This window comes from Cynocephalus volans, chromosome 1 (assembly GCF_027409185.1).
Source record: "Cynocephalus volans isolate mCynVol1 chromosome 1, mCynVol1.pri, whole genome shotgun sequence".
Classification (NCBI taxonomy): Eukaryota; Metazoa; Chordata; class Mammalia; order Dermoptera; family Cynocephalidae; genus Cynocephalus; species Cynocephalus volans.
Window position 1 is genome coordinate 228,472,665 of NC_084460.1, and position 17,290 is coordinate 228,489,954.

Genomic DNA, 17,290 nt, shown 5'->3' on the forward strand with positions numbered 1-17,290 from the left:
CCTCCATTCCCAAACCCCTGCAATAAAAAAAAAAAAAAAAAATTACAACATTTGTTCTTCATCAGTATTCTGAATAATCCCTCCTTCCTAATTATTCAGGTAAATTCTTTTCTACTTGAGAAGTATGTATTGAATCTGCCTTCTATCCATTTCCACTGCTTTGGGTCCTCACTTAATTTGTCTTGGAGCCAACATGTCTCTTTCTGTAATTTGACCTTGATAGTGATTGGGGGGTGGGGGGGGTTGTTTGTTTTTAGCTAACCCTGTTTAAAATCTTTAGTAGCTCCTAAGCCTGTAGCCCATAGCAGTAGTTTGTTCCCCATGGTTCCTCAAAGGTAGTAAAATTAATTATCAAGTTACTTTCAGTATTGCAAAAAATGAAGCAAGTTATATATGTTTATTATTAAAGCTAGACAAAACTAGATAAAGTTTTTTTGAAATGCTAATTGTCTCATCTTTGAAAGCTGTTTGTCAGAAATGTAATTTCTTAGGTCCTTAAGGAGAAAAATAATATCTAAATCATTGGTGGTATATAGCTTCAAAGTTGTTGTCTTATTCAAATACATACTCCTGAGCAGAGGACACAAGTGCCTTTACAGTCTTGATGTAATCTACTTTCTGAATTTATTACCTTTGGAGTTCTTTCTGCTCCTCTCTCTCCTTCCATCCTTTAATTGTACCCTCATACTCACATTATTTTCTATTTTTCAGTTCTTCTTAAGCACACTTTAACATCTTTATACCTTCTTCCTTGTTTTCTAGTTTCATTTTTCAAATATCAACTCAAATATTACCTCTTCTGAAATCTTCCTTATCTTGTTGGAAATTTTGGCTCACTAAACATTGCCCTCGTAGCATTTTGTGATTTTTTTTAAGTATAGTTTCAGAATTCTGGTGTGAGTAGTATATGTGAATTGCTAATTATTCTAGTTGGTATTTGTGGGGCTTCTTGACTCTATGATTTGGTGTTCATCAGTTCTGGAAAACATTCAGCCAATATTTCTTCAAATATTTTCTCTGCCCTAGTCTTTCCTTCTATAACTCCAATTAAGTGTATGTTAGGCCTTCTTACTCTTCTCTCAATATCTGTTAAACTTTCTCTTCTGTATTTGCCATTGTATGTCTTTCTATGCCTCATTATATATAATTTTGTTCTAGCCTGTCTTCCCTTTCCCTAGTTTTTCCATTTTCCCTAATCTACTGTTAAACTCATCACTTTCCGCATTTCCTAATATCTTGGGCCATCTCTTGGTCTGGCTCTGTTGACTGTTATCTCTTGGCAGTGGGTTGATTTTTTTTTTCCTAGCATTTTTGTATCTTAAAAGTTTTGACTGAATGCCAAACACTGTAAATAAAAGAACAGAGACTGAGATAAATAATATTTATGCCTTGATATATGCATACTCTATTTTTGTCAGGACATTTAGTATGATGGCCAAACACTATAAATAAAAGAACAGAGACTGAGATAAATAATATTTATGCTTTGATACAGGCATACTCTACTTTTGTCAGGACTTTTAGTGTGATGGGAGTTGGTTTAGTTTGTGGTTGAGCTGGGTCCGAACCTTATTTACTTTTGAAGTAAGCTAGTAGTGAACTGCTGCTGCTAATGCTTAGTGTGAGGCATAGAATGCTGGAGGATTTCTTTCAGTATTTTTGTACCACCCTCAACTTGCTGCAAGCCCTGCACCACAGAGAGGTCTCTTTCATGCTGTTGTACCTACCTCAGCAGTAGACTGCTGTTGCTTCTTATTTGAAGTAAAGCCATGGTTAGTTAGGGTGGGGTTCTTCATTCTACTAATCCTCCAATCTTAGGCAGACTCTCTGTGCCTTTTAATTGTTACACTTCTGCTGTGTATCGGAGACGCAAAAAAGGATTACTCAAAGCAACATGAATGCAGTGAGAAGCCCGAAGAGACTGCACCTCAGCAACTCCTGGTGGAAGGAAAAAACTGGATACAGCCCTGATTCAGAGTTAGCTTGTTTTTATTGTAAAGACAAGTTTCACAAGAAAAATCAGTTGATTCAATCATTTCAAAAGGACACAAAGACATGGGCAATGTGACAGAAGTTATCTATGGCTAAGTATACCTTAAACAGTAGAAACTAGTAACATTTAAATTAACAAGGTGACATTCCAAAGTGCAATTTGTGAAAAGCTAAATTGATCAAACTGTGATTGTTATCTAAGCCAAAGTATAACCTCTCCCCAAATGATTTAAGCAAAAATTACATTCTTATGATAATTGTCTCTAAAGTTTCCACCAACAAACAGCTTGCCCTTAGCAAACATTTTTTCACATTTTTCCCTACAGCAATTCTTTCAACACCTTTTAACAACAGTCAGTATGTTAAATAGTCAAAGTACATAATCCCATCCCTAAACTGTGATTAGAATTGATTAGGTGGGCTTTTTCATTTCTATCTGTGGACTTTTGCCCCTTAATCAAGGGCTTTTGCCCAATACATGCATTTCCCAAAAACCCTATTCTAAAAATCAAATGAAAATCAAGATTCTAACCCTCTACACCTAATCTTCAGAGGTAGGGATTTCCCAGCCTTTCTGCCCTTCTTTCTGACTCCTCTTCATTCTAGAGTCTAGAGTGCAAGTGATTCTGTGCCTGCTTTTGTCCCTCCTCCAATGGTAGCTCATCTCTGTCTTGTATTGGTGAGTGTCTAGGGCAGGTGGATTTCATAGCCCTTACCTAGTGACCACAGACCTCTGCTTTGTATCAGTGCAGAGTCTTTGCTGAAATTGGGTTTCCTTACCCTCTCCTAGTAAAAACTGATCACCCTCTTGTATTTATGCAGGGTCTAGGTCTGGAACATGGATGGGCTTCTTCAGGTTCTCTTTTAAACATATATAGGCCCTACATGGTTATGCTACAAAGAAGGAGGCTCTTTCAGGTCTCTTTCCTGTCCTCGGTTTCTTGTGAGCACTCTAGAAGCCTATGGAAAAGACACCTCTTGTGTTGGATCCCAGAGTTTCTTAACTGTCACACTAGCAAATATTTGGCCTTTAGGAATTTAAGAATTCTATAAATTTCGGCTTTTTTTTCTTAGCAGCTTTTATGGTGGCCACTTTTGTCCCATCTCTTATTGTGGAGGGGCTTGCTATCCTTTGCAGTTCAGTTCATCTAGTTGCCTTATAATCTCATCTTTCTGGTAGACTCAAGAAAAGAGATTTTATGGATTATCCAGCTTATTATGTTTAGGTGGGAGCGATGTTTTCTTGTGACTTACTGTGTACTGTGCAAAGATGAAACACTTCCCAATTTTGTTATGAAAATATTCAAAAAGAGAAAATTGGGAGAATAGTAAAACGAACACCCATATAATCTTGCTTACACTGAAATAGTTAATAATTTGCCATATTTGCTTTATATCTATCTATATAGGTATATGTTTCTTTCCATATACTAATTTTCTGAATATGCATTCTTATTTCATAACCATTTAAAAGTAAGTTGTAAACATTGTGATACAACTAAAATTCAGTCCATATTCAAACTTTCTGTTGTCTTTTTGAATCAGGATCTAATCAAGTTTCATGCATTGCAATTGGTTTTTGTCTCTTTAGTCTCAGACCAGAATGGTGTTTCCATATTTTTTTCTTTGTGACTTTGACTTTTTGAAGAGTGTAGGCCAGTTATCTTACAGAATTTCCTCTATTTTGGATATCTTGTCTTCATGGTGTCATTCATATTTAATTATGGTTATTGTATATTTCAGTTCTGAAATTTCTATTTAGCCCTTTTTCGAAAAGTGCTTTTCTTTTTGCAGTTTCCTGTTCCTGGTACATACATGGGGTCTTCAAAAAGTTTGTGGAAAACGAGTATTATAAAAAAACACTATGCAGGGACTTCAAAATTTTTTAAACCAAAATAAACTTGTACTAACTTGTTGTGACATGTCTGAATGGGGCCTACTTTGAGGCACTAAGAGGAATAAGACATCTGTTTGAAAAGAGCCCCTAGCAGAACAACATGAATTCTGCTAAAATTGAAGCAAGAACAAGCATCAAATTTATGGTGAAGCTTGGTGGAAGGATGGTGAAATTACTGATGCTTTAGGAAAAGTTTATGGGGAAAACGTCCCAAAGAAATCAGCAGTTTACAAATGGATACCTCGTTTTAAAAATAAACAAGAGGGTGTCAAAGATGGAGCCCACAGCAGCAGACCATCCACATCAATTTATGAGGAAAAAAATTAATCTCTTCCATACCCTAATTGAAGAAGACTGATGATTAACAGTCAGTAGCCACAGTAGCCAACACCACAGACATCTCAATTGGTTCAGTTTACACAATTCTGACTGAAAAATTACAGTTGAGCAAACTTTCTACTCTATGGTTGCCAAAATGGTAGTGGCCAGATCAGTTGCAGACAAGAGCAGAGCCTTCAGTAGGATTTTGGGGGGGATGGGGTGTGGGTGGTGGCTGGCTGGCTGGCTGGCACAGGGATCTGAACCTGTGAACATGGTGTTATAACACCATGAATGGAAATTTTTAAACAAGTGGGGTCAAGATTCTGAGGCATTTTTTCAAAGAGTTGTAAGAGGAAATGAAACATGGCTTTACCACTATAATCCTGAAGACAAAGCACAGTCAAAGCAGTGGCTACCAAGAGGTGGAAGTGGTCCAGTCAAAGCAAAAGCAGACTGTTCAAGGGCAAAGATTATGGTAACAGTTTTGGGACGCTGAAGGCATTTTGCTTATTGACTCTGGAGGGCCGAAGAATGATAAAATCTTATTATGAGAGTGTTTTGAGAAAGTTAGCCAAAGCTTCAGCAGAAAAATGCCTGGGAAAGCTTCGCCAGAGAGTCCTTCTCTACCATGACAATACTGCTGCTCATTCTTGTCAAATGGGCAATTTTGTGAGTTTTGATGGCAAATCATTAGGCATCCACCTTACAGTCCTGATTTGGCCCCTTCTGACTTCTCTTTGTTCCCCAATCCTAAAAAATCTAAAGGGCACCCATTTATCTTCAGTTAATAATGTAAAAAAGACTGCATTGACATGCTGAAATTTTCAGGACCCTTAGTTCTTTAGGCATGAACTAAATGGCTGATATTGCTTGCAAAAGTGATTTGAACTTAATGGAGGTTGTGTTGAGAAATAAAGTTTATATTTTGTATTTTTATCTTTTAATTTCATTTTTTCACAGACTTCTTGAAGTCTCATATTTTTTAAGCTTGCCTTGAGACATTGTAAACATAATTTTATAATTTGTCTAAGATACTTGATTTGATGTTTTTGCTACTCTATTTTTTCTCTTATTTACATTGTTTGTGGTACCTTATTTCAGTGTATACTTAATTATCCTCTGCTCATTACACGTGAAAAATTACCTGTAGAACTGTGTCTCTGGGTTTTCATTTTCCTTTCATTATTGACTTAGTAATTCTTTATCTTGTCAACTCTTCATTGCTTTTAAGAGGAAGCTCTTTATACTTTATCTAGCCCTTTTCATTGTTTTGGGGGAAGGATTGGTTTGAATAATTTGCCATTATTAAAGAACCATAGATTTTCTTCACATAGCATTTTGTATATCTCTGCTATTTGTATTGTATCGTGGTTATTTATTTGCTTATTGTATTCACTCTCTCCTGCCTCTGAAATACAACTTCAGAAGGTAAATTTTATTGTTATACTCTTAGAGTTTAGCACCTGCTGAACTCAATAATAATCGTTAGATACTCAGTAACTGACTTAAAAATTGAACTGGAGCTTTTTTTTTTGTTTTAAGGTGGTAGTGGGGAATTAAAGGAAGGTAGGTTAGAGTTCTGGATGCTAGGTCAAAGAATTTGGACTTCCTTTTTAAGGTGATGGAAAATGATTAGGAAATGGTGCTAGTGGGATGAAATACAAAAGAAGAAAATATGTATGTTAATGATGAGTTTTTCTTTAGACAAAACCTGGTGCGGTATAATTAGAGACAGACTTTGTTGGTTAACTTTAGAGTAGGCCCAATATCCAAGTAAAGTCTTGCTGAAAAACACTGTAAAATTCAATTTAAGTTTGTCTATATTGTAGTTGCATTTAACATGTGACTATGAGACCTTGGTAATTTGCAGGTAACATCAGGCACAGAATTAATTCAGAATTTTGCATGTCAGGCAATGATAAGAATTTCTTTAGGCTTTTTACCTGGACTAAGAAAGGTTTTAAGGCAAGATTATTTCCACAGAATAGATCTGAGTAGATATAATGTGATTTTTATGGGTAGGAAAAAAAATTTTTTTTTCTAGAGATCTTTTGCAGTGTTCAACAGGCCACCAAAAACATGAACTTGCTTTGAAGAGCTCTTGGGAGTTTCGTAGGAAGCCCCACAGAAGAAATTACCCACAAATAAAGTAGTTAATTTTTTAGTAGCTAAAAAGCCACAGATTTTTGAGATGGACAGACTACATAAATTGTGGAGTTGATGTGAATACTATTTTTCACTCTTGTTGCCTAGGTGAATCACTACTAAAATGTCTTAAGATGAGGGCACACTGAACAAAGTGAAAGTATGGCCAGTTAGGTGAAATAGCAGTTTTATTTCAGCTCCAGAGAATCTACACCCAGAGATTTCATCTCAGAAATTGAAAAACTCAGTAAAGTAAAACTCAAATATTGATTGTAAGATTTTTGTCACTCATTTATTTATGCATTCAAAGCAAGTTCTGGAGAAAAGAAAGTATGGCCCATTGTAGCTTTCAGTGCCTCCCTTACCTCAGTCATGAACGGTCTGGTGAGGAATGTGAACACAGAATTCATCGGACCTATCATACCTGAGACTTCAGTGAGGCTCAAAACGAGTATAAATTAATTGTGTTATGGAAGCTGCATAACAATCATGAGTACTGTATGCAAATTGAGTGGCAGAGTATGGCAGACAGGCCATACCTTCTGCTCAATATCATGCTCTACTGTCCTATCTGATTTCACTTATAAAACACAAGTTCAAAGATGAAATTATAAAGAATTTCAGGATGTCAGCAGAGTTTTTAGTCAAGCGCAGGGCCCACACCTATGAAAACAGCCCTGGTAATAAAGTTTCATATTATCACCAAATAGGGAATTTGACTGTCCAACACTGGAATCAAATCTGAGTTTAAAGAAACAGTATCAACAGAAGGAAACTAAAAGGCCATTATATTGACTGTTGAGGAAAGATTGTACATTTGAACTTTTTTTGTGCTGTACTCTTTTAAGTCTTGGTTAAAAGCATTAAGCTTCAGGTACCTTTTTCCTGCTTGTCTGTTGTTCTTGCTTATACCTTTTCTCTTATAGCATTTATAACTATTTACGTTATGTGGTTATTTGTATAGTTTGTTCCCCACCAGACTACATTTTCTTTGTAGGCACCATCTCAGTATGTTCAGTGTTATTTCCCCACCTCATCCTCTTGTTCAGTACTGTATTAATTAATGTGCTTATTAGTACATAGTAAGTATCCAGAAAGCTTTGTTACATGAATGAGTAAAATTAAAAAGATGCCTCATAGAGCCTTATAAGTAGTCTGGTAGAACTTTTTCAAACACTGCACATTTTATTTTTTACTATTTTTTGTGCTTTTGACCTACAACTTATGCAACCAAATTATGTAAGTTTTCATGTAACACCTACATTGTCAAAATTCAATCAGTTTATGTTGAGGAGTTGCCAAAAATAGTTTCATACAGTATCAAATTATATCTCTCAGAGGACTCTGCCTCTTTGCCTTCTCTCAAGAGGTTTGTTTTGAGCAGATTTCATTCTTCAAGAAAGAACTGGGTATAAATATAAATATAGTCAAACTGAACTACGAAAGGTATCATTAAGAACATTATTGATGTTAGAGAACCAACTATAGATATATATCTTTCAAAAAGCATTTTGTCTTTCTGTTTAAAGTCCTCAGATCACAAAAATAGTCCCTTCTTTAGTATTTTCGTAGCTTTCTTGATAAAATAACACATTTGCTGTATGTTAAATTATTTGTGGGTTTTTGTATGTCAGTGTTTAACTATTAATATTCTTCTAATGTATGCATTCTTCAAATTTCCAGTTCAAAATTCACCTCTTTTTAATGAAAAATTTGTATGGACTTATCAAATATGTACATAATTTATGAAAAGATGATGGTAGAAAAGTTAGGTGACCATATATACTTCGTCACCCAAGCCAAGCCACTGTATAAATGTAGGCACTATTAATAATTATCCTGGGATAACAAACATAAATTAGGACTTCTCAGAGCATAAACTGGACTGTTCTGGACAAACGGGGAAATATGGTCATCCTGCTTATAAGGAAAACAAAGCCCCACCTGTTACCCCATCCTAGTCCCGTTTTCCAAAGGCATTGACCCTCAGTTGTTTAGCTGTTTCTTCTTGGATTTATTTACTTTCATTTTGTTAAATCACGTGCTTACATTGTTACATTATGATTTTTCATTGTTATATATTTTTTGTTATTCACCGATGTTCTTAGATCCCCTACCTACCTCCATCCCATAACATATTTGTAACAAAATTGATTTAATGATTTACATTATTATGACTGTAAATTTTAGAGTTTATCCAAATACAACTATACCTCCTTTCTTGAACAATGGCTTTACTTTTCCAAGTTAAAAAATTAATTTGTAAAAATTCCTTTTTCTGTTTTTTTTCAGTTGTGTTATCATCTCTGCCACAGGCCAATGAAATAGTTTCCATATGATACTCTTATTCCTTGGACGTTTCCCTTCCACTTCCTGAGGTCTTGCTCTAGTCTGGATCAGTTGTGTCTTTGTTTTCTATATACCGTCTTTCTGAACTTTCCTTCTCTTGCTGCTTCCTGGGTTCCTTGTCTTGTTATTTCATGCTTTACACCCATTTTCCTATGATGTACTCTTTATTTAGCTTCCTGTGGTGGTGTTTTGGTTTTGGTTTTGATTGATTTTTTTTTTTTTTTTTTTTTTGAGAACTTACATGTCTGAAAATGTTTTATTTTCCGCCTCACACTTAGTTACTAGATTGGAATTTAGGGCTAAAGGTTTTTCTTAGTTCTACAGGCATTGTTTCATTGTCTTAAGAGTTTGGTGTTGCTGTTAATCCATTCTGATTACTTTTCCTTTATATGTGACCCATTTTTCCACTCTAACTTATAGGATCTTCCCTTTATTTTTTTATTTTTTGGCAGCTGGCCAGTATGGGGAACTGAACCATTGACCTTGATGTTAAAAGGCTGTGTTCTAACCACCTGAGCTAACCCGCCAGCCCTAGGATCTTCCCTTTATTTCTGGTTTTCTGAAATTTCAAGATGACATATTGTGCTTAGTATTGGTCTTTTTTCTTTGATGCTGCTGAATTCTTGAGTCCTTTCATTGTGGAGACTTGTGTCCTTCAATTTTAGAAAGTTCCTTTATTTCTTTGGTAATTTTCTGTCCATTTTCTTTCTTCTCTTCTGTAGCCATAGTCAAATGATAACACCCTGGACAGTTCTCTTGTTTTCATGTTACATTTTTACTTCTTTTGTTCTTCTTTGTGGGAGGTTCTGGACAGTTCTCTTGTTTTCATGTTACATTTTTACTTCTTTTGTTCTTCTTTGTGGGAGGTTTCCTCAGTTTACTCCCAATCCTTATGTTGAATTTATTTCAATGTGTCTTATTTTAAAAAGTATGTCACATTTTGAGTTTCCACAAGCTCTTTATTATACTCTGATGGCATTCTCGAGCATCCTATTATTATTTTTTTGAGTGAATGTTATTTGGTCCTTTTGAGAAAGTAATTAGCCCCTTTCTCCCAAATTTTCTGCTCCCTGGATTATATCTGTTTCTTTTTTGTTGTTGTTTACTTTAGTCTTTTTTCGTATTGGAGGCCTTCCTTAGATACCATGTGTGATCCTTGATGTTTATTAGAAACTCAGTGGCTAATGGACTTTGCTGTAGGGTAGGATGGTCAAGTGGCAAGCTAGCTTTTTAATTGGGAGCATTCCAGATGTCATTATCCAGAAATCTTATCTCTGATATTGTGATGTAAGAATAGAATCCTTGAGTCTACGGACAGCATTGTAGAAACAGAACCAGGAAAGACACTCTGAGTCTCAATATTGAATATATATTTTCTTTTATTCCTTATACTACCCCAGCCTAAACCCCTTGCAGAAATGATTGTACATTTAGGAGGGAAAATTGCCTGTGAGACCTTTAATATCAAGAAAATAAATATCTCGTCTTTAGGTGAATGGAGCTGGGGAATTATCTGTAGTTCTATTGCTCCAAATATGAGGGTACTCCAAAAAGTTCATGGAAAGTCTCATATTATTTTTAATTCTGTTTTTCCACAAACTTTTTGAAGTACCCTTGTTCAAGGTTTAATTTACCAAATCTCTTTTCAACCCTATTCATCATCCCTTCTATTCCCCTCAACTTTTTTATTGTGGTAAAATAGACATAACAAAATTTGCCATCTTACCCATGTTTCATTGTATAGTTGGGTCTCTTAAATACATTCATAATGTGCAACCATTACCACCCTCTGTCTCCATAACTCTTTTCATCTTGTAGAACCTAAACTCTATACTCATTCTACACTAACTTACCATTCTTACCAATTCCCAGCCTCTGCCAAAGTGTACTATTCTACTTTCTGTCTCTATGATTTTGACCATTCTAAATATCTTGTAAGTGGAATCACACAGTATTTGTCTTTTTGTGATTGGCTTTATTTCACTTACTATAATGTCCTCAAAGTTTATTCATATGGTATGTCAGTTTCCATCCATTTTAAGGATGAATGAATAGTGTCCAAAGAATAATATTGCATTGTATGTATATACCACATTTTGCTTATCCATTCATCCGTTGATGGACACTTGGGTTGCTTCCTCATTTTAGCTGTTGTGAATAATGCTGCTATAAACATAGATACACAAATATCTCTTTGAGACCCTGCTTTTAATTCTTATGGGTATACACCCAGAAATGAAATTGCTGTATCATATGGTAATTCTATTTTTAATTTTTTGAGGAACCACCATACTGTTTTCTGTAGTTGGTTGTACCATATTTTATAGCACAGTTCCTTTTATAGCACAGTTCCTTTTTATAGTACCTTGTACCTCCAAGTCTTGATCCTTTCTAGGGAGCTAAGGCCAAATGCTTTCTTTGCCTCCAGTTCCTACCTCTTTCTAGGTACCAACAGTATAGTCTAATCCTCTCTGCTGAATTACTCTGCCTCTCTCACTTTTGATTTTTCAAATATACATTGAAATCTCTTGCTTTCTGTGGTCTCCTTTCCAGTTGTTTTGTTTCGGTTTTTGTTTTCATGGTTAAAACTTGATTCATTTACTGTCATTTTATAGTGGTTTTGGAAAGAGTGGGCAAAATAGATGAATAAGGATAACCTGTCATGTTTAACTGGATGTTTTTGATAAGCTTTGTTTGATTTAGTCACATGCCATAGTATAACTTTTTTTTAAAAAATGATGACCGGTAAGGGGATCTTAACCCTTGACTTGGTGTTGTCAGCACCATGCTCTCCCAAGTGACCTAACCAGCCATCCCTACATAGGGATCTGAACTCATGACCTTGGGGTTATCAGCACCACACTCTCCCAAGTGAGCCGTGGGCTGGCCCCATAGTACAACTTTTGCTCTGGTTTTTCATTACTAGATATCCTTGGTTACATAATTTTAATCGATACTTGACTTATCTTTTTCATGTTTGTTGTATGCCTCCCACTACAATATGAACCATATGTTTTGTTGATGTTTTTTGTTCTCTTCATCCTCTTTTCTGTCATTTCCTGATACCATGTTTTTAAGACAAAGATTATTGAAAAAGGAAATTCTTCTGTAGTAAGTTTAAGGTAGAAAGATGTGATTAATCCTAAACTTAATTGATAAGTTAATGAAGATAAATGAAGAAAATTAATTAGATGCTTTTAACTTGAATGTTTAAATTTGAATGTTTTAATTAAGCAAGTATATATTCTTTATTCAAATGGCACATCTGAAAAGCGAATTGCATCTGTTTGTATTTGCCTGAATTCCAGCCCACTACCAGAACTATAAGGGAATAAATAATTTTCGAACTTGAAAGTGGGTGACTGGAAGAAGTTGGAAAGATTGTTTTGATATCTATTCTTTTCATTTGCTGCTTTCTTTTGTTGTTCTTTTTCTACTCTCATGACTGGTATCTCCAGTGTCCAGAGGCCTCCTTCTAAATCTTTGCACCAGAAAATTTAAATTTTAAAAAAATTTATTAAAGCAGTGTCCTTATAGTAGCACTATTTGTAATAGCGCCAAACTGGAAACAATCCCATGTGTATGCACAATAGAATGGGAAAATAAATTGTATATAGTAAAATACTATATAAGCAAATTAGAGTGAACTCACTACAACTGCATGCAACCACATGGATGCATCTCACAAATATAAGGTTGAGCAAATGAGGCCAGACACAAAAGAATACCTGTTTTATGATTCCATTCATATATATACATAATTAAAAATCAGGCATAGCTAATGGTTACTTTTGTCATGGGTTGAAGAATAGTTAATGAAGAAAACTTAGACATTAATCTACAGAGTGGAAGACACTTAATTCCACATTTTATATAAACCAAATTTAACAATTTGGTTTATTTCCTTAGAAGTTTCTTCCTTTCTTTTTTTCCATAATTGCAATCATATTCTTTGTTGCAGTGTTATAGATTTACTTTTTCACTTAAATGATGTCACTTTCCAATAGTGGCAATGGTTAGGTTGGGGATTCAGTGAACTAATAAATAATCAGGTGAACCTTATCCCCAGGCCTGGCATGTAATACTCAATTAATATTAGCTATTGTTATTATTTTTGTTGTTATAATTAAAAGATCCTATCAGTGGTAAATAGAAGGAAAATACATTCATTCTTTCGTTACACTTTAGTTTGTGTTTATTGAGTGCCTATTGTATTCCAGGCAACAGTTTTAAAATACTTTAATGAGAAAAGATCCTGAACTAGAGAAATTCATTATTGAGAAGGGGAAATAGGTAAACAAATTACAATGTAAGGTAGTATGATGTCTTTATAAAAAAAGTGTATACAAAGTGGAAACACAAAGAGTATGCTTGTGTTTAGACTGATGACCAGGAATAAGATGGAGAATGAATAGACTTTTCAGGCACGTACAAAGGCCTGTGAGAGCGTATTGTGGTAAGAGGTATGCAAATAGTACAATAAGTATACACATTGAATGCTAATAATATAGAAGAATACCAAGAGAGTCAAGGGCAAGTTCATATGGGATTTTATATAGAGATAAAGTTAAGTAAGGAAAAGAGTCTAGGTTTTGGAAACAACAGACCTCAAAGTTGTGATCCCACTTGTACTGTGTTTGCTTCATTTTATGGGCAGTGAGAAACCTTTGATGGACTTGAGAAAGAAATCTATCTGCCTTATAGAAGAGAGGTGGTGACATACACTCACAGTTTACCTTATCGGATATGATTAATTGCATGGTTAATTCTTGATTTGAACTCATGATTATGGAGGATTAAGAATTAAGGGCTTGCGTTTTTTCTAAAAGGCAATTAATGAAAATTTGCATTTCACAGAAAACCTTAAAAATGGAGTCTAAACCTTCAAGGATTCCAAGAAGAATTTCTGTTCAACCCTCCAACTCTTTAAGTGCTAGGATGATGTCTGGAAGCAGAGGAAGTAGTTTAAATGAAACCTATCACTCAAGAGACTCTTCATTTAGACTGGATTCTGAATATCAGGTAACATCTTAATTTAGAATGTATGTACACAGTCTTTTTCAGAATCCTTGGGGCCACTTTTGTTTGTTTTTTATTTTTAAAAAGTAGTAAGTAGCTGGATCTCAGGTATTCTGTAATCAAAACATCTGTAGCAAAATGGGAATGACTGATACTTTTCAAACTTTTTGGACTTCAAAATTATGGATAAGGGATTGTGGCCTTATATAAAATAATACTGTCCAAAAACTTGGAAAACTTTATACTTAAAAACATAAATATCAGTTTAAGTATACATTTGACTAAATTGGTTAATATGGATGGCTTTGTCACAGAACCAAAAATTGCGTCCTTTTCCGCTAACATATTCATTCATCTGACTTTTCTCTGCATGTACGCAAAGCAGTGGTGGAAGAATAATAAAGTGATTTTCTTTGAGAATATGACTTCTTATTATTTCGCTGTTAATGTTGGATGATTATTAAATTAACAGGCTGTCCTTTTATGAAGATGCTAGCAGTCTTTTACTTGAATTTTTGGGTTTTATTTTTATGGTTAGTAATGAGTTTGCACTGATTCATCTACTCTCGTGGAGGTAGTTTTCTTTAGTACAAACAGCTCTTTGGTTTTGAAATGGCTTATCAGTGTGTAACACAATAGTTGTAGAATAAGATGGTGTAAATTAAGTTCATTGCATTTTTGGCTGAACAAGTAACTTGTGATTTATAACAGTCTGATTTTGAGGTAACTGAATCTAAAAGAATCCTTAGTTGAGATTTTCTGTTTGTGTTAAGTATTTATATGTTTACATATCATGTGATATATAATGTATGACAAAGTCTAATTTTAAAATATTTCTGCACAGTAATAAGTATTTTATAAAATATTCAGAGAAAGACTGAAGTAAAATAATTTATCTAAAATGCCCCTTTATACTTCGCAGTTCTTAATTGACTATATGAACTATTTACTTGGTCTCATTTTAAATGTTGATGGATTATATATTTTTATTCTGTTGCTAGACAAAATATATGCTTGCTAGAGGTACAGAATCATATATTTTGTATTCTATAGAAACCTGACATATAAAGGGCATAGAATTGTGGGGTTATTTTCTTGATAATGTCTTTATAAAATTTTGTCTGATTTTTGTCTAATTTTTTTCATATAGCTTATTAGTGAGGAACACAAACTTTTAAACTAGACTATATGGCCTGGATTGGAGTCCTGTTCCATTACTTGCTAGCTATTAACATCTTTTTGTCTTGTCTTCCACATCACCTACCTGATCCAGTTGTTAGACTTAAATGAATTAATACTAAATAGATATTGAGTGAGAGTGGTGCCTGGCTCATGATAAATGCTATATAAATGTTAATACTATATAAATGTCATCTGCTGCATTTGTTTTATTGTAATTGTTATAGTAGTCATAATTTAGGTGCTAAAGTCTTGAATATATTTAGAAAATTTATTGACATTTAAGATATGACTATTTTCAAACTATTCCTGCCATCTTGTTCTTAGTGTTGTAGATTATTCAAAGTTCCATTTTTCATTATGTAAAACAAATAAAAGCATTTAAAAAATCATTTAATTGACATTTTAATAGTTGAAATGACCCCACCTGAAAGGTGGTAGTAGTAACCTATTATTGTTGAATTCTTTTACAAAATTTTAGTGTATTTAAATACCAAAGTAAAATTCAAAAATTATTTGCAAACAACCAAAAACCAAACCGAATAAAATTTCAAAATCTTTTATTGATTCTTAATAAGATTAATCAGTTTTGTAAACTTTATGGGTTTCCATAATGCTTTTCAGTTATTTTAAATTGGTTGTAATCTTTTTTAATGGATTATAGGAATAGTTTCAATCATAAATCAGCTATTCTTAGCCTGCTTTGCTTTATAAATTTTGATTTAGAAACTGAAACTCCTGTGTTCTTGAGCAAAGTATTTTACTTGTTTCCCCTTTTGTAAAGTGGTGATAGTAATAGTGGCTTCTTCAGATGGTTATAGTTAAGATTGATGGAAAGAAATAATACATGTGAAGCATTTGGAATAACAGTGCCTGGAACATTGTAAGGGTTCAGATTATGTATTTCATATTTAGTTTTATTTAGCATTCTTAAGATTACTCAGCAAAATTTATATTTAATGAATGAAAGGAACCTTTAAATGTCAAAGGATGTTTTTTTTTTTTTTAATTGTGGAAGCTTTCTCAGTTGCCTCCGATATAAAACTCTTATCTCTGGCACTTAGTGAAACTGAAACTTCATAGTTGAGTCAGGTCTAGGGCATGGTAGACCAATTCTGATTATGTTAGGGATTAAATAATATTCTATTTATGTAGTATATAAATATTAAACATTTATAATAAACATATTTGTATAAATATTAAATATTGTATTTATGTATTTATATAGTGCTTGACATTTTATAGAACCTTTTTCTCTTTTAATTTTAGTTAAATAGGACAAATATTTGTGTCATTTCATAGATAAGGATCTGAATCTGGAAAGATAAGTGATTTCCCCCAGTTACATGATTAGTGTGTAATGTACTAGAGCTTAAGAACTCAGGACTTTTGGATAGCATTGTTTCTTTGGAAAAATGTAGATTCTAAGTTCCAAATGATTGTTTCCTAAATATCTTATGGTACTGTACATGAGTGTTCATAGCAGAACTATTCATAATAGCCAAAAGTGGAAACAGCCCAAAAACTGCTTATGTAAGCATCCATTTTGTGCAAGGCAGTATACAAGGGTACTTAAGTAAGTTCATGGAAAGATCTGTATTGTCTTTTTAATTCTATTTTTCTGTGAACTTTTTGAAGTACCCTCGTACTTTGAAGACAGACTCATTCTCTGATTTCATTTGACCTCAATAGTTCTAGACTTCAGAATAGATAAGATAATATACTGTTAAATGAATTCAACACTTGTTAAAAGAATTCAGTGGGGGGCGAATCTAATTGGTTTAGACAGAAAATATTTGGGCCGAGCCCGTGGCGCACTCAGTAGAGTGCTGCGCTGGGAGCGCGGCGACGCTCCCGCCGCGGGTTCGGATCCTACATAGGAATGACCGGTGCACTCACTGGCTGAGTGCCGGCCACGAAAAAGACAAAAAAAAAAAAAAAAGAAAATATTTGAACAATGGACAAAATTGGGTTGGTAGTAAACCAAGAAAAGATTTGATTGAATTTAAGCCAGCAGCAAAACTGGCTAGAACTTTCTTCCTTCTATATACTGATATTAACAAGTTTTTTTTTGTTTCCGGGGTGATATATAGGCTGCACAGACTGCCTTTTGAGTTCAGAGTCATGAAAATTGTTTCTTTGGGCACTTCAAAATTTAGGTATCAAAATGAAATTTATCATTTTATCATCTACATCTGCTCCTCTATAGTCAATATTTTTAATGAACGGCATAGTCATTTATCTCACCAGCTATTGCCAGAACGCTGGAATGATTTCAGACATCATGTTCATTTCTCACATTTTCTCTAAAGCTGATGAATTTTTATCATTGCTCTCTGTTCCCATTATTTTTGTCACAGGAACTTATTCTTGCTATTCCAGTGGCTT

The 17,290-nt window shown here is 34.1% G+C and overlaps 1 protein-coding gene across 3 annotated transcripts in view; it reads left to right on the forward strand.

Moving 5' to 3' along the window:
• Positions 1-17,290, forward strand: part of MARCHF7 (membrane associated ring-CH-type finger 7) — a 45,723-nt gene that overhangs the window by 5,283 nt on the left and 23,150 nt on the right. For all 3 annotated transcript variants that reach the window (XR_010024432.1, XM_063107671.1, XM_063107680.1), the window contains exon 2: positions 13,562-13,726. Coding sequence is in view for 2 of the 3 variants with exons in the window: in XM_063107671.1 (XP_062963741.1) it covers positions 13,574-13,726 (153 nt within the window). In the remaining variant the exon portion in view is untranslated. The remainder of the gene's footprint in view (positions 1-13,561; positions 13,727-17,290) is intronic.